The sequence below is a fragment of the Zea mays genome, chromosome 6, assembly GCF_902167145.1.
Source record: "Zea mays cultivar B73 chromosome 6, Zm-B73-REFERENCE-NAM-5.0, whole genome shotgun sequence".
In the NCBI taxonomy this organism is placed as follows: domain Eukaryota; kingdom Viridiplantae; phylum Streptophyta; class Magnoliopsida; order Poales; family Poaceae; genus Zea; species Zea mays.
Window position 1 is genome coordinate 145,861,726 of NC_050101.1, and position 18,552 is coordinate 145,880,277.

The 18,552-nt window shown below is 59.1% G+C and overlaps 1 protein-coding gene across 1 annotated transcript; it reads left to right on the forward strand.

Moving 5' to 3' along the window:
• Positions 1 to 15,236: 15,236 nt before the first annotated feature.
• LOC100273743 (uncharacterized) lies at positions 15,237 to 16,066 on the forward strand. Its single transcript, NM_001148152.2, has one exon. It carries the CDS (start codon positions 15,318 to 15,320, stop codon positions 15,873 to 15,875), a length of 558 nt encoding a protein of 185 aa, NP_001141624.2. The 5' UTR covers positions 15,237 to 15,317; the 3' UTR covers positions 15,876 to 16,066.
• The last annotated feature ends 2,486 nt before the right edge of the window (positions 16,067 to 18,552 follow it).

Consider the following 18,552-nt stretch of genomic DNA (forward strand, 5'->3'; position numbering starts at 1 on the left):
AACCCCCATCAGCATAAAGCTGCAAAGGCCTGATGGGTACGATTAAGTCAGGGATCAGTCCACACGAGTGACTCGATCACGCTTCACCCGAGCCTAGCCTCGGCCAAGGGCAGCCGACCTCGAGAGACTTCCGTCTCGCCCGAGGCCCCCCTTTTTACGGCGGACACATCACCGGCTCGCCCAAGGCCTTGGCTTCGCTCAGAAGCAACCTTGACTAAATCGCCACACCGACTGACCAAATTGCAGGAGCATTTAACTCAAAGGTGGCCTGACACCTTTATCCTGACACGCGCCCCCGGCAGAGCCGAAGTGACCGCCGTCACTCCACCGCTCCACTGACCAGTCTGACAGAAGGACAGCGCCGCCTGCGCCACTCCGACTGCGGTGCCACTCGACAGAGTGAGTCTGACAGGCAGTCAGGCCTTGCCAAAAGCGCCACGGCGAACTCCGCTCCGCCCGACCCCAGGGCTCGGACTCGGGCTAAGACCCGGAAGACGGGGAACTCCGCTCCGCCCGACCCCAGGGCTCGGACTCGGGCTAAGACCCGGAAGACGGCGAACTCCGCTCCGCCCGACCCCAGGGCTCGGACTCGGGCTAAGACCCGGAAGACGGCGAACTCCGCTCCGCCCGACCCCAGGGCTCGGACTCGGGCTAAGACCCGGAAGACGGGGAACTCCGCTCCGCCCGACCCCAGGGCTCGGACTCGGGCTAAGACCCGGAAGACGGCGAACTCCGCTCCGCCCGACCCCAGGGCTCGGACTCAGGCTAAGACCCGGAAGACGGCGAACTCCGCTCCGCCCGACCCCAGGGCTCGGACTCGGGCTAAGACCCGGAAGACGGCGAACTCCGCTCCGCCCGACCCCAGGGCTCGGACTCGGGCTAAGACCCGGAAGACGACGAAACTCCGCCTCGCCCGACCCCAGGGCTCGAACTCGGGCTAAGACCCGGAAGACGACGAAACTCCGCCTCGCCCGACCCCAGGGCTCGGACTCCGCCCTGGCCTCGGCCGAACGACTTCCGCCTCGCCCGACCCCATGGCTCGGGCTCGGCCTCGGCAACAGAGGACAGACTCAACCTCGGCTTCGGAGGAGCCCCCACGTCACCCTGCCTAGGGCACAGACCCGCCACGTCAACAGGAAGCGCCATCATCATCCTACCCCGAATCGACTCGGGTCACGGAGAACAAGACCGGCGTCCCATCCGGCCTGCTCCGCCGGATGGGCAATAATGGCGCTCCACAAACTCTATGACGACGGCGGCCCCCCAGCTCTCTTACGGAAGCAGGACGACGTCAGCAGGGACTCGACCGCTCCAACAGCTGTCCCTCCGCCAGGCTCCGTCGCACCTCCGACCGCCACGACATCACGCCAGCAAGGTGCCAAGACCTCTCCGGCTGCCACATTGGCATGTACCAAGGGCGCTAGTTCTCCTTCCGCTAGACACGTAGCACTCTGCTACACCCCCCATTGTACACCTGGATCCTCTCCTTACGACTATAAAAGGGAGGACCAGGGCCTTCTTAGAGGAGGTTGGCCGCGCGGGACCGAGGACGGGACAGGCGCTCTCTTGGGGCCGCTCTCTTCCCTCACCCGCGTGGACGCTTGTAACCCCCCTACTGCAAGCGCACTTGACCTGGGCGCGGGACGAACACGAAGGCCGCGGGACTTCCACCTCTCTCACGCTCGACTCCGGCCACCTCGCCTCTCCCCCCTTTGCGCTCGCCCACGCGCTCGACCCATCTGGGCTGGGGCACGCAGCACACTCACTCGTCGGCTTAGGGACCCCCCTGTCTCGAAACGCCGACAGTTGGCGCGCCAGGTAGGGGCCTGCTGCGTGCTGACGAACAGCTCCCCGTCAAGCTCCAGATGGGCAGTCTCCAGCAACTTCTCCGGCCCGGGACGGTGCTTCATTTCGGGACTCTTGAGTTCATGTCCTTCGACGGCAGCTACGACATGATACTCCTTCCACTGCCGCGCGACGACGACAATGGCGGCCGACAACCCGCCCGCCGGCGGCGGAATCGACGACATCTTCCCCGCGTGGTGGAAGAGCAACATTCGGGCTCGCTCCGTTCCCTCCCCCGCCAACGGAGGAGGAGGCGGGGCCATCAAGGCCAGGCGGGAGGCCGCGCTTCGTTGGCCGTCGAGCGAATCGACGCCCCCGACGCCCCGACGGAGGGCACGCCGGACGTCGACCTCGCGTTCAAGACGAAAGCAAGCGCCGTCCCCCCGCGACGCGCTGACCCCGAACAAGAAGACGACGCCAGCGCGCTCGCGGAAAGCCTGCAGGACGTCGCCCTCGTACCTGAGATGACGGTGCAACCAGTCCCCGATGTGACTATGTCGCTCCTCGTCGACCAAAAGGTACCAACTAACTCCCATCTTGCGTCATTTCGACTCGGCCTCAACCCGCCAAACGACCTCGTTTTGGCGGGCACTCTCATTGAGGCGAGTGCAACCCCACTGGGGTTTCGTATGTGGTCGCCTTGGGACCGGCTGACGGACGTCTCGACCTACGGGCCCTCTGGGTCCGAGGAAGATGACGATCCCAGCATCTGTTGGGATTTCTCCGGACTTGGCAACCCTAGTGCCGTGCGGGACTTCATGACCGCATGTGACTACTGCCTCTCCGACTGTTCCGACGGAAGCCGCAGCCTTGGCGACGAGAGCTGCGGCCCAAGCCGCGAATGTTTCCACATCGAGCTAGGGGATCCCTCCGAAGGCAACCATCTTGGCATGCCGGAGGACGGTGATCTCCCTAGGCCGGCGCCTCGCGCCGACATCCCACGGGAGCTAGCTGTGGTCCCCGCTCCGGCGGGGGGTTACGACCCACAACTCGAGCAAGTCCGCGAGGCGCAGGCCAGGCTCAACGAGGGAACAGGAGCGCTTGAGCCGATCCGTCGGGACGTCGGACAGGCATGGGTGGGCCAACCCCTGGCTGGAGAAATACGTCACCTGCCCCAAGGTCTCCAGCACCGCGTCGCCAACGATGCCAGGGTCAGGCCGCCGCCCGCATCCAGCGGGGTTGGTCAGAACCTGGCAGCCGCAGCGATGCTCATCCGCGCGATGCCGGAGCCATCAACCACCGAGGGTCGGCGAATCCAGGGAGAGCTCAAGAATCTCCTGGAAGGCGCTGCGGCCCGACGGGCCGAAAGCACTGCCTCCCGAAGGCAAGGATATCCCTCGGAACCTCACGCCGCGACTTCCCGATTCATGCGGGAAGCCTCGGTCTACACCGGGCGCACGCGCAACACCGCGCCTGCGGCCCCGGGCCACCTCGGCAACGAGCACCATCGACGCGACCGTCGGGCTCACCTCGACGAAAGGGTGCGCCGAGGCTACCACCCCAGGCGTGGGGGGCGCTACGACAGCGGGGAGGATCGGAGTCCCTCGCCCGAACCACCCGGTCCGCAGGCCTTCAGTCGGGCCATCCGACGGGCGCCATTCCCGACCCGGTTCCGACCCCCGACTACTATCACGAAGTACTCGGGGGAAACGAGACCGGAACTGTGGCTCGCGGACTACCGCCTTGCCTGCCAACTAGGTGGGACGGACGACGACAACCTCATCATCCGTAACCTCCCCCTGTTCCTCTCCGACACTGCTCGCGCCTGGTTGGAGCACCTGCCTCCGGGGCAGATCTCCAACTGGGACGACTTGGTCCAAGCCTTCGCTGGCAATTTCCAGGGCACATACGTGCGCCCCGGGAATTCCTGGGACCTTCGAAGCTGCCGGCAACAGCCGGGGGAGTCGCTCCGGGACTACATCCGGCGATTCTCGAAGCAGCGCACCGAGCTGCCCAACATCACCGACTCGGATGTCATCGGCGCGTTCCTCGCCGGCACCACTTGCCGCGACCTGGTGAGCAAGCTGGGTCGCAAGACCCCCACCAGGGCGAGCGAGCTGATGGACATCGCCACCAAGTTCACCTCTGGCCAGGAGGCGGTCGAGGCTATCTTCCGAAAGGACAAGCAGCCCCAGGGCCGCCCATCGGAAGAGGCTCCCGAGGCGTCTGCTCCGCGCGGCGCCAAGAAGAAAGGCAAGAAGAAGTCGCAATCGAAACGCGACGCCGCTGACGCGGACCTTGTCGCCGCCGCCGAGTACAAGAACCCTCGGAAGCCCCCCGGAGGTGCAAACCTCTTCGACAAGATGCTCAAGGAGCCGTGCCCCTACCATCAGGGGCCCGTCAAGCACACCCTCGAGGAGTGCGTTATGCTTCGGCGTCACTTCCACAGGGCCGGGCCACCCGCCGAGGGTGGCAGGGCCCGCGACGACGACAAGAACGAAGATCACCCAGCAGGAGAGTTCCCCGAGGTCCGCGACTGCTTCATGATCTATGGAGGGCACACGGCGAATGCCTCGGCTCGGCATCGCAAGCAAGAGCGCCGGGAGGTCTGCTCGGTGAAGGTGGCGGCGCCAGTCTACCTAGACTGGTCCGACAAGCCCATCGCCTTCGACCAGGCCGACCACCCCGACCATGTGCCGAGCCCGGGGAGATACCCGCTCGTCGTCGACCCCGTCGTCGGCAATGTCAGGCTCACCAAGGTCCTGATGGATGGGGCAGCTGCCTCAACATCATCTACGCCGAGACCCTCAAGCTCCTGCGCGTCGATCTGTCCTCCGTCCGAGCAGGCGCTGCGCCCTTCCACGGGATCATCCCTGGGAAGCGCGTCCAGCCCCTCGGGCGACTCGACCTCCCCGTCTGCTTCGGGACGCCCTCCAACTTCCGAAGGGAGACCCTGACGTTCGAGGTGGTCGGGTTCCGAGGAACCTACCACGCCGTACTAGGGAGGCCATGCTACGCGAAGTTCATGGCCGTCCCCAACTACACCTACCTGAAGCTCAAGATGCCGGGCCCCAACGGGGTCATCACCGTCGGCCCCACGTACAAACACGCGTTCGAATGCGACGTGGAGTGCGTGGAGTACGCCGAGGCCCTCGCCGAGTCCGAGGCCCTCATCGCCGACCTGGAGAACCTCTCCAAGGAGGTGCCAGACGTGAAGCGCCATGCCGGCAACTTCGAGCCAGCGGAGACGGTCAAGGCCGTCCCTCTTGACCCCGGTGGCGACACCGCCAAGCAGATCCGGATCGGTTCCGGGCTCGACCCCAAATAGGAAGCAGTGCTCGTCGACTTTCTCCGCGCAAACGCCGACGTCTTTGCGTGGAGTCCCTCGGACATGCCCGGCATACCGAGGGATGTCGCCGAGCACTCGCTGGATATTCGGGCCGGAGCCCGACCCGTCAGGCAGCCTCTGCGCCGATTCGACGAGGAGAAGCGCAGAGTGATTGGCGAAGAGATCCACAAGCTAATGGCAGCAGGGTTCATCAAAGAGGTATTCCATCTCGAATGGCTTGCCAACCCTGTGCTTGTGAGGAAGAAAGGGGGAAATGGCGGATGTGTGTAGACTACACTGGTCTCAACAAAGCATGTCCGAAGGTTCCCTACCCTCTGCCTCGCATCGATCAAATCGTGGATTCCACCGCTGGGTGCGAAACCCTGTCCTTCCTCGATGCCTACTCAGGGTATCACCAGATCCGGATGAAAGAGTCAGACCAGCTTGCGACTTCCTTCATCACGCCGTTCGGCATGTACTGCTATGTCACCATGCCGTTCGGTTTGAGGAATGCGGGCGCGACGTACCAGCGGTGCATGAACCATGTGTTCGGCGAACACATCGGTCGCACAGTCGAGGCCTACGTCGATGACATCGTAGTCAAGACAAGGAAGGCTTCCGACCTCCTCTCCGACCTTGAAGTGACATTCCGATGTCTCAAGGCGAAAGGAGTCAAGCTCAATCCCGAGAAGTGTGTCTTCGGGGTGCCTCGAGGCATGCTCCTAGGGTTCATCGTCTCCGAGCGAGGCATCGAAGCCAACCCGGAGAAGATCGCGGCCATCACCAGCATGGGACCCATCAAGGACTTAAAAGGTGTACAGAGGGTCATGGGATGCCTCGCGGCCCTGAGCCGCTTCATCTCACGCCTCGGCGAAAGAGGTCTGCCTCTGTACCGCCTCTTAAGGAAGGCCGAGTGTTTCGCTTGGACCCCTGAGGCCGAGGAAGCCCTCGGCAACCTGAAGGCGCTCCTTACGAAGGCGCCTGTCTTGGTGCCCCCGGCGGATGGAGAAGCCCTCTTGGTCTACGTCGCCGCGACCACGCAGGTGGTTAGCGCCGCGGTTGTGGTCGAGAGGCAAGAGGAAGGGCATGCATTGCCCGTTCAGAGGCCGGTCTACTTCGTCAGCGAAGTGCTGTCCGAGACCAAGATCCGCTACCCACAAGTTCAAAAGCTGCTGTATGCTGTGATCCTGACAAGGCGGAAGCTGCGACACTACTTCGAGTCTCATCCGGTAACTGTGGTGTCATCCTTCCCCCTGGGGGAGATCATCCAGTGCCGAGAGGCCTCGGGCAGGATCGCAAGGTGGGCGGTGGAAATCATGGGCGAAACAATCTCGTTCGCCCCTCGGAAGGCCATCAAGTCCCAGGTGTTGGCAGACTTCGTGGCCGAATGGGTCGACACCCAGCTGCCGACGGCTCCGATCCGACCGGAGCTCTGGACCATGTTTTTCGACGGGTCGCTGATGAAGACGGGAGCCGGCGCGGGCCTGCTCTTCATCTCGCCCCTCGGAAAGCACTTGCGCTACGTGCTGCGCCTCCATTTCCCGGCGTCCAACAATGTGGCCGAGTACGAAGCTCTGGTCAACGGGTTGCGGATCGCCATCGAGCTAGGGGTCAGACGCCTCGACGCCCGCGGTGATTCGCAGCTCGTCATCGACCAAGTCATGAAGAACTCCCACTGCCGCGACCCGAAGATGGAGGCCTACTGCGACGAGGTTCGGCGCCTGGAAGACAAGTTCTTTGGGCTCGAGCTCAACCACGTCGCTCGGCGCTACAATGAAACCGCAGACGAGCTGGCTAAAATAGCCTCGGGGCGAACGACGGTCCCCCCGGACGTCTTCTCCCGGGATCTGCATCAACCCTCCGTCAAGCTCGACGACGCGCCCGAGCCCGAGGTACCCTCAGCTCAGCCCGAGGTACCCTCGGCACAGCCCGAGGTACCCTCGGCCCCCGAGGGCGAGACACTGGACGTCGAGGAAGAGCAGAGCGAGGCCACGCCAGATCGAGATTGGCAGGCCCCGTACCTGCAATATCTCCGTCGAGGAGAGCTACCCCTCGACCAAGTCGAGGCTCGGCGGGTAGCGCGACGCGCCAAGTCATTCGTCTTGCTGGGCGACGAAGAGGAGCTCTACCATCGCAGCCCCTCGGGCATCCTCCAGCGATGCATCTCCATCGCCGAAGGTCGGGAACTGCTGCAAGAAATACACTCGGGGGCTTGCGGCCACCACGCAGCGCCCCGAGCCCTTGTCGGGAATGCTTTCCGACAAGGCTTCTACTGGCCAACGGCGGTGGCTGACGCCACTAGAATTGTCCGCACCTGCGAAGGGTGCCAATTCTATGCGAAGCAGACTCACCTGCCCGCTCAGGCTCTGCAGACGATACCCATCACCTGGCCCTTCGCTGTATGGGGTCTGGACCTCGTCGGTCCCTTGTAGAAGGCGCCCGGGGGCTACACGCACCTGCTGGTCGCCATCGACAAATTCTCCAAGTGGATCGAGGTCCGACCTCTGAACGGCATCAGGTCCGAGCAGGCGGTGGCGTTCTTCACCAACATCATCCATCGCTTCGGGGTCCCGAACTCCATCATCACCGACAACGGCACCCAGTTCACCGGCAAAAAATTCCTGAATTTTTGCGAGGATCACCATATCCGGGTGGACTGGGCCGCCGTGGCTCATCCCATATCGAATGGGCAAGTAGAGCGTGCCAACGGCATGATTCTACAAGGGCTCAAGCCTCGGATCTACAACGACCTCAACAAGTTCGGCAAGCGATGGATGAAGGAACTCCCCTCGGTGGTCTGGAGCCTAAGGACGACGCCGAGTCGTGCCACGGGCTTCACGCCGTTCTTCCTGGTCTACGGGGCTGAAGCTATCTTGCCCACTGACCTGGAATACGGCTCCCCGAGGACGAGGGCCTACACCGATCAAAGCAACCAAGCTAGCCGAGAGGAATCGCTGGACCAGCTGGAGGAGGCTCGGGACAGGGCCTTACTACACTCGGCGCGGTACCAGCAGTCCCTGCGACGCTACCACGCCCGAGGGGTCCGGTCCCGAGACCTCCAGGTGGGCGATCTGGTGCTTCGGCTGCGGCAAGACGCCCGAGGGAGGCACAAGCTCACGCCCCCCTGGGAAGGGCCATTCGTCATCGCCAAAGTTCTGAAGCCCGGAACATACAAGCTGGCCAACAATCAAGGCGAGATCTACGGCAACGCTTGGAACATCAAACAGCTACGTCGCTTCTACCCTTAAGATGTTTTCAAGTTGTTCATATACCTCGCACCCACGCAAAGTTTAGTCGTCAAGGAAGGGTCGACCTAGCCTCGGCAAAGCCCGACCCTCCCTCGGGGGCTAAAAGGGGGAAGACCCCCTCTGCGTCGAATTTTTCCTCGAAAAAGGATCTCTTTTTAGCAGGATTTCTTTCGTACTTCTCGACTACTTCGAAAAGCGGATCCTGGAAACGACGGAGTACACGTAAGCAGCCAAGGCTGACCGAGCCGAGGGACTCCTACGCCTCCGGGATACGGATACCTCACTCATCACCTTCTGCGATAAGTAACTCGCGCTCGGATAAAGCGACTCCGTGGACCGAACAAGTCTTCACGTTCGGAAGCTCTCCTGCCGAAGCAGTCCCTCAAGCTTTCTCGACTAAGTCGGGGACAGGGCCTCATGAACGGGTGAAAGTACGCGTAAGCGGCAAGGCCGACCGAGCCGAGGGATTCCCACGCCTCTGGGATACGGATACCTCACTCGTCCCTTCCGCGAGAAGCAACTCTCGCTCACACAAACATCCCCGTTACCGACAGAGTCCAGATGCTCGAAACAAGAGGAAAAAAGACGCAGCTTCGCAAGCGCGGCGAGGGTGTGTTTTCTGGCCTCGGCGGCCGCAGAAGGCACACGCTACAAGACGGTCTGATCCTGCAGGCTCGGGTCTTCACGCTGAAGGGAGCCGTAGCACCCTCGGCTTCGACGACGTCTTCAGCAAAGTCCGACCCAGCCTCGGACGGCGACACGGTCCAGGGACTCCTCCGGGAATCCGGCCCGAGCAGGCGGCTCGGTCGGTTACCCCTGGGGCCTCGGCCGACCGGCTTCCAAGGGCGCCAGCCCGACCCGAGGCCTCGGCTGATCGACTTTGGCGTCGGCTCCACTGACGGACAACACGGCTAGGCTCTGGCCAACCAGGTTCCCATTCTCGAGCCAACTCCGCCTCTGTTCATACTGATATCGCTACCCCTGGCCTCGGTCCATCAAAGGGCGGCCGAGGGGTCTCTTTAACTAAGCTAGAGGAGCCCCAGACAACAAGGCCGAACGGGCCGAGGGATTCCTACGCCTCCGGGATACGGATACCTCACTCATCACCTTGACACGGGGCGACTCATGCTTGGTAAAGCGGTTCAGATAATTAACAGGCGAGACTTAGTGCTCGAAAATGAGGAAAAGACACGGCTCCGTGCCGAAATTACATACATGTTCAGGCCCCGACAGCCGCAATGAACAAAAAACACCGGCATTCGAGATGCCATTACAAACGGAACTCCGGTTCCCCCTCCGCAGATACGAACAACCCCACTCCGAGGGGGAAGGCCTGCGGAGCAACGGGAGGCCGACGGATGGCGCGCCGTCACCTGCTCCAGCAGCGGCGACTACGACGACTTCTGCTCCGAGGGGCCAAGCAGCGGCAACGCTGACCTCAGGCTAGATGCCGCTGCCAGGAGGCCCCCGCCCATGCCAAAACTCGTAAGGCAAGGACGGGCAGAAGGCCGTAGAGTTGGAGGTCAGTCCGTGGCCGGCCCCGGCTATCTCGCCGGCAGCAGAACCTCTTCAAGCTGCCATGGCGGATGCCGGCACCGTGAGCGGCCCCGAAGCCACTCGCGCTCGAAAGCCAGGCACGCTGCAGCTGCCAGCGCCACGGACGACGGCCGCCCTTCCCTCCGATCACTGAGTGAAGGAGCGGGCCGCCGCCCACGCAGGGGCCGACCTCAACTCGGCGCACTCCCCTCCCCAGCCCTGGTGATGAAAATCCTTGAGGCTGAGGGAGGGGCAGAGGCTGCAGCCCGGCTCGCTTCCCCCCACCATCAAGCTGGAGGTCGCCGTCTCGGGTGACCGCCGGTGGAGGGGTGCGACCGGGCTGCCTGATGAAAATCCTTGAAGCCGAACGATGGCTGAGAGGTACCAACTCCCATGGAGTTGCGTTCCTCCAACAAGGAGGCGGAAAGGCGGCGGATACCACCCATCCGGGGGCTTGGAAGATGGAAGGACACGACACATAAGGGAGGAAGAAGACATGGTTGCCTTCTGAAAGGAGTCTCCCTCCTTTTAAAGGCAACTCTCCCTACGTGCGCCCCCAGACGCCGCGGGCTAAGTCTTCTCCAACACGCTCCAAGGCCCTCCCCTGCGACTCGGGGGCTGGGTCCCGCATGTCATGCAAACCGGCTCAGGGCAGAAGAAGCCAAACCACCGCGCGTGGTGCGCACGACCGCCCAGCGGTTACAAGCGACCCCCCACTTTTGCCCAGACCAACGGGCGGAAGGGGCGGCCAGCCATGCAGGCGGCATGCAACCGCGCCAGGTGGATGCGCTTCTCCGACTTCTGACACGCCAGTTTGGAAGCCCAGGCCCACGCGTCAAGCAATCGGCGCGCCAGTTGCTGCACGCACGCAACCGCACCGCCACTTGTGCCACCGTCGCGCCTCTTCGGTTGCGGAGCCTATGCCGCGACTCGAGGCGACCCAGCAGCGCCAGCCTGGCGCGTCGGTCAAAGCGACCGAAAGTGGGCCGGCAGTAATGGCGGTGGCAGGCGGGCGGGCGCAGCAGTCACGTCGTCAGCCAGGCTCACGTCCCGTCCCGGGACAGCAAGAGAGCCTCCTCTCACGGCGTGAAGACGGTGCACCCGTGACCCGTTCCTCGAACGGATCGCGCACGCGCAACGGCCGCCCCGCCAACCACTCGCCCCGTCGCATTAACTCCGCGGCGGGACAGGCGGCGCCTCTGGCGGGAGAAGCGCGCGACGCTTCACCTTCACCGTAATAACCGCGTCAGAAAAGGTACGCCACGTCATTCGATTTCGTATCCTTTTCCTTTTTCCTCTTTCTCTATCTCTTGCAACAGTGACCGGGAAAGGGGGATACCCCGAAAAGGACCCTTCTCCGCGAAGGAACCGGGCTCTGAGCCCCCCCTACTGATCAGGGGTTCGAAGACTGGCCCTCCGAAGGGTTCAACAGTCGCCTCAGATCGCGTGGGCCCGACACCCACTACTGGTCAGGGGTTCGAAGGCCAGCCCCCCGAAGGGTTCCATGGCCGCCTCAGGCTACTCGGGCTCCGCGCCCATTACTGATCAGGGGTTCGAAGGCTGGCCCCCGAAGGGTTCACAGTCGCCTCAGACACCGAGCGATGGATGACCAGGGGTACGTTCGATACATAACCAAGGCTCGGGCTGCGCTCCCGAGGTACCCTAGGACATTTCCGAGACCAGCGGGAACGATCTTGTAACGGAATCCCATCGGAGGGAGGCATCGAGCCCTCGGACCCCGTCGCCAGGGGACCGGGTCTGGCAAATCACCCGCAGGTACTTTTGGGCGTGCCTCCGGGCCCCTAGCCGACCCCCAACGAACGGGGCACGGACGTCCACTCGGATTACCCGCTTGCAGCTCACCGGAGACACCATGTTCGGTGCCCATCGAGGGTAACATGGCGCACTCCCCCCCTCCTCCTTGCGGAAAGGCGACGTAGGGGCGTATGTAAAAAGTCGAGTCTGTCCCTGATCGTCCTCTCGCCCTGTGCAGAGGCTCGGGGGCTGCTCTCGCAAAAACTGGCTCCGGCCAAACCGTTGACAACGTCAACATACCAGTCCGAGAGCTTGGGCCCCGACCGTGCACCCGGGCTACGGCCAGTTCGCATGAGGGAACGACCAGACCAGCCGAAGCGTTACGCGAGGTATTAATACCTCGAAGGAGTGTAACCACTCCTCCGAGGCCTCGGGGGCTACACCCGGCGGGTGCGCTCGCGCGCACCCACCGGAACAAAATGCAACCGAGAAAGGCTGGTCCCCTTGCAAAAAAGTGCGACGAAAGCCTCCAAGCGAGTGCTAACACTCCCTTCGAGGCTCGGGGGCTACTGTCGGGGACCATAATTAGGGGTACCCTCAAGACGCCTAATTCTCAGCTGGTAACCCCCATCAGCATAAAGCTGCAAAGGCCTGATGGGTACGATTAAGTCAGGGATCAGTCCACACGAGTGACTCGATCACGCTTCACCCGAGCCTAGCCTCGGCCAAGGGCAGCCGACCTCGAGAGACTTCCGTCTCGCCCGAGGCCCCCCTTTTTACGGCGGACACATCACCGGCTCGCCCAAGGCCTTGGCTTCGCTCAGAAGCAACCTTGACTAAATCGCCACACCGACTGACCAAATTGCAGGAGCATTTAACTCAAAGGTGGCCTGACACCTTTATCCTGACACGCGCCCCCGGCAGAGCCGAAGTGACCGCCATCACTCCACCGCTCCACTGACCAGTCTGACAGAAGGACAGCGCCGCCTGCGCCACTCCGACTGCGGTGCCACTCGACAGAGTGAGTCTGACAGGCAGTCAGGCCTTGCCAAAAGCGCCACGGCGAACTCTGCTCCGCCCGACCCCAGGGCTCGGACTCGGGCTAAGACCCGGAAGACGGGGAACTCCGCTCCGCCCGACCCCAGGGCTCGGACTCGGGCTAAGACCCGGAAGACGGCAAACTCCGCTCCGCCCGACCCCAGGGCTCGGACTCGAGCTAAGACCCGGAAGACGGCGAACTCCGCTCCGCCCGACCCCAGGGCTCGGACTCGGGCTAAGACCCGGAAGACGGGGAACTCCGCTCCGCCCGACCCCAGGGCTCGAACTCGGGCTAAGACCCGGAAGACGGTGAACTCCGCTCCACCCGACCCCAGGGCTCGGACTCGGGCTAAGACCCGGAAGACGGCGAACTCCGCTCCGCCCGACCCCAGGGCTCGGACTCGGGCTAAGACCCGGAAGACGGCGAACTCCGCTCCGCCCGACCCCAGGGCTCGGACTCGGGCTAAGACCCGGAAGACGACGAAACTCCGCCTCGCCCGACCCCAGGGCTCGGACTCGGGCTAAGACCCGGAAGACGACGAAACTCCGCCTCGCCCGACCCCAGGGCTCGGACTCCGCCCTGGCCTCGGCCGAACGACTTCCGCCTCGCCCGACCCCATGGCTCGGGCTCGGCCTCGGCAACAGAGGACAGACTCAACCTCGGCTTCGGAGGAGCCCCCACGTCACCCTGCCTAGGGCACAGACCCGCCACGTCAACAGGAAGCGCCATCATCATCCTACCCCGAATCGACTCGGGTCACGGAGAACAAGACCGGCGTCCCATCCGGCCTGCTCCGCCGGATGGGCAATAATGGCGCTCCACAAACTCTATGACGACGGTGGCCCCCCAGCTCTCTTACGGAAGCAGGACGACGTCAGCAGGGACTCGACCGCTCCAACAGCTGTCCCTCCGCCAGGCTCCGTCGCACCTCCGACCGCCACGACATCACGCCAGCAAGGTGCCAAGACCTCTCCGGCTGCCACATTGGCATGTACCAAGGGCGCTAGTTCTCCTTCCGCTAGACACGTAGCACTCTGCTACACCCCCCATTGTACACCTGGATCCTCTCCGTACGACTATAAAAGGGAGGACCAGGGCCTTCTTAGAGGAGGTTGGCCGCGCGGGGCCGAGGACGGGACAAGCGCTCTCTTGGGGCCGCTCGCTTCCCTCACCCGCGTGGACGCTTGTAACCCCCCTACTGCAAGCGCACCTGACCTGGGCGCGGGACGAACACGAAGGCCGCGGGACTTCCACCTCTCTCACGCTCGACTCCGGCCACCTCGCCTCTCCCCCCTTTGCGCTCGCCCACGCGCTCGACCCATCTGGGCTGGGGCACGCAGCACACTCACTCGTCGGCTTAGGGACCCCCCTGTCTCGAAACGCCGACAAATGTATATTACATGTGTACCTTCGGCTTGCTCGAAGGCGAAAGCGCGAATGCAATTCCAATCCAGCGTGAACGGTAGGCCCCCTTCCAGACGGTCTCTCGAAAGATTACTGACATTGCCTTTGTTGGTGAGATTTAGTAACAATTGATACCTTTTCTGTCTCTCGAAAGATCGATGTCCAAATTGTTGGCACCGATCCGGTCGCCAAACACGGGAACAAACCGCCTGGCGGGGCTCTCTGCGGAGGCGCAGACGGTCCGTGCCACGGGGTCTGACGGTCCATATGCCACGGGGCCGGACGGTCCGCGACCTGGCGCAGGAGCGGCTCCTCCTCTGCACACTTCCAGACGGTCTGCGCCTAGGGCCGGACGGTCCGCGATAGGGCAAAGGGTCTTCTTCTCCGCGAAGAACCCTAGAACTCGCCCCGGGAGAGATTCTGTCGAGGGGGAGAGTTCCAAGGGGTAGCTCCGGGGTGGAGGCCGCCCGGTTCTCCTCTAATCGGCGTAGAGTCGAGTAGAGATGGTTGTCGAAGACTAAACTAGATCTAATCTTAAGACTAAATTACTCCTACTCCTAGGAATTGGAAGAACGAAAAGATAAAACTGATAAATAGATTTGATTTGATTGATTGTGGGATCAATCGGTCGTAGCCCTTCATCTATATAAAGAGGGAGGTCTGAACCCGTTTACAAGTTGTTTCCCGAGTTAATCTCACAGTTATAGCTAGCAAATCCTACAAGAAACTCGGAACCCTAACTGATTCTGCGTACGCACGGACCGTCCGCGCCACCACTGCGAACCGTCCGCACGGTCAATTTGTGCTTTCAACACAAATCATCCTATATAATTTTAGTGCCACACCTAACATTGCAAAAAACAAGTATAGTATCTTACGTTCTTTATTCTCTTGTGTGTAATTGTGTTGATTTTCCTTATTTTCTCCTGAACTTGTACTTCGGAACCTTTCCTTGAAGGCCACAAGTTTGCCTAATGTCAGCACCCCCGATCGATAAGCACGGAGAACCTAGCAAATTGTAAGCAACAAAGCAGTGGACATTATCAGCTCCAAAGTAAGAGAGGCCAGCCGCCATTTCCGAGGCCGAACGGAGCTGTTATAAGAAGAAATCCCACCTCGCTCGCCAGTCTCACCATCCGCTCCTTGACTTCCTCGCTGGCCCATAAATATATATCTATCTATCGCCATCGAGCAATTATAATCTCACAGAATAATAAAAATCATGGGGCAAGCCTCACGGCTCGTCCTCCTCGCCGTCGTGGCGCTGCTGTCCGCCGGCCTCCTCCCGCAGGCGCTGGGTAAGGGTAGGGGAGGCAGGGGACACGGTGGCGCCGTCAACCCGCAGGTCGCCGGCATCTGCTCTCGCACCCCGTTCCCGGAGGTGTGCACGTCCACCGCCGGGCGGCACGCGTCCAAGTACCCGGTCATCGACAACCTGGCCGTGCTGAACATGCAAGTGGACGCGTTCGCCAAGCGCACCGCGCAGGCGCGCAAGCACGTCGCGAAGTCGGCCCGCACCATCCCGCCGCAGCAGACGCAGGCGCTCACGTTCTGCGACACCATGTACATGAACACGCAGGACACCATCGGCGCGGCGCAGCGGGCCATCACGTTCAAGGACACCGGCACCGCCAAGATCATGCTGCAGCTCGCCGTCCAGGACTTCGACTCGTGCGACCGCCCCTTCACCCAGGCCGGCGTCCCCAACCCCATGGGGAAGTTTGACAAGGAGCTCAACCAGATGGCCAACAACTGCATGGCTCTTGCAAACATGATATGAACCACGCATGCAACCCCAGCGTGAGGTGCCATCGCATGCAGGGAATGCTTGCATTCATTTTTCATTTAATTGAGAATTCATTGAAATTATGAGTTATATATATTGAGTAACTCTATGTATTTGTTCCTGACCTGCAACTATTTATTCATTAGTATGTCATGAAACGAGGTAGAGCGCCTTTCATTGCCTTTATCCTTCAGTTTGATCCTTTCATTGTTCAACTTTTAATTATACCACGTCTTTGCCTTGAGACAAGTATAATTACCTAATTAGAAGCTCCCCTAAGTATTACTAAAGAAATACTTTATTTAGGAGATGCCTCTATTTAGTTTTATTTAGAGATGGACATGAAAAAAATGCAACCTATGTCAATAGAGGCAATTACCTACTCGCCCCTAAAAAAGTTCTTAATATCATATATGTTGGTCAATTGTTTTCAATTGCTATATGGAATCAAAAATAAGGCAACACAATGTTAAAAGGTAGAAGCCTTCGTCCTTGACGTGTTATCTCTTTGGGATAACTCTTCGAAAACGAAGATTGAATGCAATCAAACGGAATACGTAGAGTATGACGCGATGAAATATGAGAACTCATCTCATATGCCATAGCATCTCAGTTTTCTTCTCATACAATACAAGTTTACAATCATACCTTCGGCTTCTTGAAGTAAGATGGCGCGAAGGTGTTTCGGAGGCTAAGCTATGCGAAGCTGTAGCACCTGGCTTAAGGTACTTTATGCAGGGTATTGTTCATCTATTTGTAGGGGAGATAAACCGACCTAGTACGGATTTATAATAATGCCCATCCACCCATTTTTACGTAAGTCAATCACAGACATCATCCGAGCAGTAGTGTACTTTTCTTTAGGGATGAAAACGGTCGGAAACGGTTGGTAAACACTAAAACCATTACCGTTTTCATATTTTTTATCGGAAACAAAATCGAAAACGGTAACTCCGAAAACGGAAACGGTATCGGTATTTCGGAAACATCGAAAACAAAAGTTTAGTGCGGAAAACACACCGGTAACGGTCGAAATCTAAAATACGATCGATAAACATATCAAACTTCATAATACAACAATGTTGACAAAAGATCACAAAGACCACAAGTTCATAATTCATGATATAACAAGTTCACAATATAACAAGTTCACAAGGATCACAAATTTATAATATAAAAAGTTTACAAAGATCACAAGTTCACAATATAACAAGTTCACAGTATAACAAGTTCACAGACTCAAAGTTCACAATTCACAATATCCACTCGATCTAGTTGACATGACATGCTTACTTATGAAATATTTTTTCCTCACATAAAGAGTTTTTCACAACCTCATAGGAAAACCCTAAAACCTAGTGTGTGGAAAAAGACCAAATCGTTAATCTCAACTGACTTCCAACACCATCTATCCCAAAAAATCTTAAGGCGTTCAAAAAAATACAAAAATAAGTAATCCTTATCTAGAGACGTACAAGCGATGCGAAAAATCATATGCTGGAAAATTCCGAAAAATTCCGAGACACAAATCTGGTAATTTCCGATAAAAACCGGTAACCGAAGGAAACGGTCGGTAAAACACCATGCCGATTCCGATAAAAAATTTCGAAAACCGATTCTGTTTTCAAAAAATACCGTTGCCGATGAATCCGATCGAAAAAAATTGAAATCGGTTTCCGGAATACCGAAAAATTCCGAAACCGTTTTCATCCCTACTTTTCTTCGTCCTTGACTTCACGAGTCCCACCCCTCGTCACTCAACTGCTTCTTCCTTTCGGCTCTTGGCCGAAGCTACTGTCTTCGGCCACTGCCTTTACAGCTTGCGTATAGATGAAGTGTTTTTGTATGTCGCTCTCTATTGAAGTTTGGCTTCGTACTCCTACATTGGCTTGGTACTCCTGCAAGAACATTCCTGAAATGCACTTGTTCATCGCTAAAGCCATATGTTAGACAAGTAACCTTCAAGATTCAAGTGGTCTTTGGCAAAACCTTGTACCTTTAAGGCAATTATGTGACATAACAAAACAAAGAACCTTCAGAAATATAGGCCCCTAACAATAGCACCTTGCGGGAGGAGTTCATTATTTTATAACGAGCTTAGATCGCAATAATTTGTAATTGGGAGGCCTTACGCCGAAGGTCCAAAAAACACATTTTTGAAGCTCGTTATGAAATCGGTTAACACGTAGTGGGACCCAATGATCATTGGTGAGACAGTTAAGGTGAGATCACCGCGTGTATAAAAGGGGCAGTGCCCAACATTATAGGGTACGACTTTTGCTGCTTGTGCTTACTGCTGCTAGTGCTCGCTCTGCCTTTGAAGCTAGTTTCGAACACTGCCTGTTTGCCCCCGAGCCAGCCTTAGCTAGTTTCAGAGATCACTTGCTTTTTTCGCTTAGAGTGCTGCTCAAGATGCCGCTATCACCTCCGAAGAATATTGCAGAGGCCCTAAAAGTCGCCTAGAGGGGGTGAATAGGTAAATCTGAAATTTATAACTTAAAAGATAATCTACAAGCTGGGGTTAGCGTTAGAAATAAAGTCGAGTCCGAAAGAGAGGGCGAAAACAAATCACAAGCAAATAAAGCGGATGACACGGTGATTTGTTTTACCGAGGTTCGGTTCTTGCAAACCTACTCCCCGTTGAGGTGGTCACAAAGACCGGGTCTCTTTC